The 3325-nt window shown below is 43.3% G+C and overlaps 1 protein-coding gene across 1 annotated transcript; it reads left to right on the top strand.

Moving 5' to 3' along the window:
* The first annotated feature begins 1718 nt into the window (after window positions 1–1718).
* On the top strand, window positions 1719–2890 carry LOC122078962 (2-hydroxyisoflavanone dehydratase-like). The gene has a single exon (XM_042645167.1). The coding sequence runs from the start codon at window positions 1761–1763 to the stop codon at window positions 2745–2747; it is 987 nt and encodes a 328-aa protein (XP_042501101.1). The 5' UTR covers window positions 1719–1760; the 3' UTR covers window positions 2748–2890.
* Window positions 2891–3325: the final 435 nt, after the last annotated feature.

The raw sequence follows: 3325 nt of genomic DNA, 5'->3' as shown, positions 1-3325 counted from the left end.
CTGAGTTCCTCACTTGCTTCGATTTTCCGTCATCCCAAACCGACAAATCACTGTTTATCTACATGCAGGGCTCTGTTGTCACATATGTCCTTGTCTACGTCGATGACATCTTGGTTACAGGGAACCAACCAACTCATGTTCAGACTCTCCTTCATCAGCTTGCTTCAGAATTCTCTATCAAGGATCTTGGTCGTCTCAGTTTTTTTCTTGGTATTGAAGCCCTATATCGGTCTGATGGTTTCCTCCTCTCTCAACACCGGTACATCACTGATCTCCTCCAAAGGGCTGGCATGACTGACTGTAAGCCCGTCACTACTCCCATGGCCACCACCTTTGCAGCATCTTCCATAGGGGGTGTCCTTCTTTCGGACCCCACCAGGTATCGCTCCATTGTCAGTGCTCTGCAATACATCAACCTCACCAGGCCTGATGTGGCTTATTCAGTGAATCGTGCCTGCCAGTTCATGCATGCCCCGCCGAAGACCATTGGACACTAGTCAAACAGATTCTACACTATCTCCAAGGAACCAAGGATCATGGGTTGTTCATCTCCAAATTTAGTTTCTTCCACTTACAAGCATCCTACGATGTTGACTGGGCTGGTGACAGTGCGGATCGCAAATCCACAGGAGGCTATGCCATCTATATGGGTCCTAATCTGATCTCCTGGGCCTCTAAGAAGCAGAAGACAGTTGCACGCTCCTCCATCGAATTTGAATATAAAGTAGTGGCTGATGCCTACGCCGAACTCACTTGGCTTCGCTCTCTCTCTGAGGAATTAGGGATCCCTGTTCCCATTGCACCCATTCTTTGGTGTGACAACATTGGGACCACTTACCTTTTAGTCAATCCAGTCTTTCATGCTCGTACCAAGCATGTTGAAATTGACCTCCACTTCATTCGTGATAAAGTCGCCTCCAAGGAACTTCAAGTGCAGTTCATTTCAACACATGATCAGATAGCTGATGTCCTTACCAAAGCTCTCAGCCCTACACGGTTCTCTTTTTTACGGGACAAGCTATGGATTCGACCATTCAAATTCCTACCTTGAGGGGGTGTATCAGGACAGTTAGCGTCCCACTCAAACTCAACCTCTAAAGTCATACTCACACTCAACAACCTCTCCTACATTGTAGGCATTTTCAGTGAGCACAAACTCTAGAGACTACTTGCAGTCAAATGCTACCTCATGAGACAGTAGAGTTGGAATAGGACTCTCACATGTGATAATAGATTTTCTGTTCATTACTCACATATGTTAACAGAGTCCTACCCTATTACTATTACAGTTTGAGTCTCCCACATGTGATCATAGAGTTTGTTTATAACTCAATAATTGTAATCTCTATATAAGAGAACCATTGTACACTCATTAAAGTCAATGCCAATATACAATTTCAACAATATGGATGAAGGACGTACAAAACCATTCTACTTTACACACATTGAATTCAGTTGTAATCCATAACAGGGCTAGATTCCATGTATACCAATGAGGAACGTACAAAACCATTCTACTCTACACACATTGAATTCCGTTGAAATTCATAATAGGGTTAGATTCCATGTATACCGATGAAGGACGTACTAAAACAGAATCATTCTCGTATGAGAACCTGATTCGCAGTCAATGTTGACCTTGATATTTTACACTGCTGATTCCTTAGGATGTGAAACTTTGTCCTTTAAATACTTAGACCCACGCCTACCTCCCTCACAACCCATATCCAGTAGCCGTGGATTCCAGCAACCAAGAAGTAATGGATTCCAACAACCAAGAAGTAGCAGAGGAAGTTCTCCCTTTCATTCGTGTCTACAAAAATGGCCGGGTCGAGCGACTCAAGGGTTCAAGCTTTGTTCCTCCATCTCTCAACGATCCAGAAACGGGTGTCTCATCAAAAGACATCGTCATCTCACCGGAATCCGGCATCTCTGCCCGTCTCTATCTCCCAAAAGATAACAAGGAGAAGCTACCTCTGTATGTCTACTTTCATGGTGGAGGCTTCTGCGTTGAATCTGCCTTTTCCTTCCTTGACCACAGATACCTTAATCACCTCGTCTCCCAATCTAGCATTGTCGCCGTCTCTGTCGAGTACCGTCTTGCCCCAGAACACCCTCTTCCAGTCGCCTACGATGACTGCTGGGCCGCATTTCAATGGGTTGCGGCCCATGCTAGAGGTGGCGGAGATGATAATACCACAATCGTCGCCGCCCCAGAAACCTGGTTGACCACTCACGCAGACTTTGATCGAGTCTTCGTGGGTGGCGACAGTGCTGGAGGCAACATAGCCCACAACATAGCCTTGCGTGCAGGCAAGAATGACTTGCCTCATGGTTTTAAAATCTATGGAGCTCTCCTAGTTCATCCATTTTTTTGGGGATCTCAGAGAATTGGGTCAGAATTGGCTGCGGATCCCAATCGTAGAGAAATTCAGGAGAGTCTCTGGAAGTTAGTTGCACCGTTTAGTTCTGGAATTGATGATCCGATGATTAATCCGGTGGCGGCTGGTGCACCAAGCTTAGCGGAGATAGGATGCTCGAGGGTGCTTGTTTGTGTTGCCGATGGGGATGTGTTCAGAGATAGGGGTAAACTTTATTGGGAAGAGTTGAAGAAGAGTGGATGGAAGGGAAAGGCGGAGTTGTTTGAGATTGAAGGAGAGGGTCATGCTTTCCATATCTACAATCCGGTTTGTGAGAATGCTGTAGTTATGATCAAACGTATGGCTTCTTTTCTGAATTCCAATTGAGTAGAAATGTAAGTTTCTCTTTTCTTTATTTTGTGGAATTGTTGCTTTTCCTATTTTATTAGTGCCTTATAATGATAGATCTTATCTTATTGTGGAATGGTTGGCTTTTCCTTTATGATGATAGATCTTATCTTATTGTGGAATGGATCTATCTTATTGTGGAATGGTTGGCTTTTCATGGATCTATCTTATTGTGGAATGGTTGGCTTTTCCTTTATGATGATAGATCTTATCTTATTGTGGAATGGTTGGCTTTTCCTATTTTATTAGCCTATCATTTTGAGGTGAGAACAAGTTTTTGTTTGATCAATCCACAAGCATGGTTCTAACTTCTAAGCATTGGTATTCGATTTGGGTTATCCATATCGGTTTGGCAAATATTTGATCTCGATACTTGGTCCATACCGTATCATTTGAATGATACAAAGCAGAGGTCAGAAAAAGTTAAAATAAAGTTTTAAGGTAAAATTGAGGCATTTCTATTCAGGATGGATAATTTGATATCAAAACGATTTTGAGGATAACCAGTACCCATTCTAATACCGTGCTCTAAAACCAAAGTCTCTTGGACAATGAAA

This window comes from Macadamia integrifolia, chromosome 5, assembly GCF_013358625.1.
Source record: "Macadamia integrifolia cultivar HAES 741 chromosome 5, SCU_Mint_v3, whole genome shotgun sequence".
NCBI classification, from domain to species: Eukaryota; Viridiplantae; Streptophyta; class Magnoliopsida; order Proteales; family Proteaceae; genus Macadamia; species Macadamia integrifolia.
The sequence above is the reverse complement of the archived record's forward strand: the minus strand, read 5'-3'. Positions and strand labels throughout refer to the sequence as shown.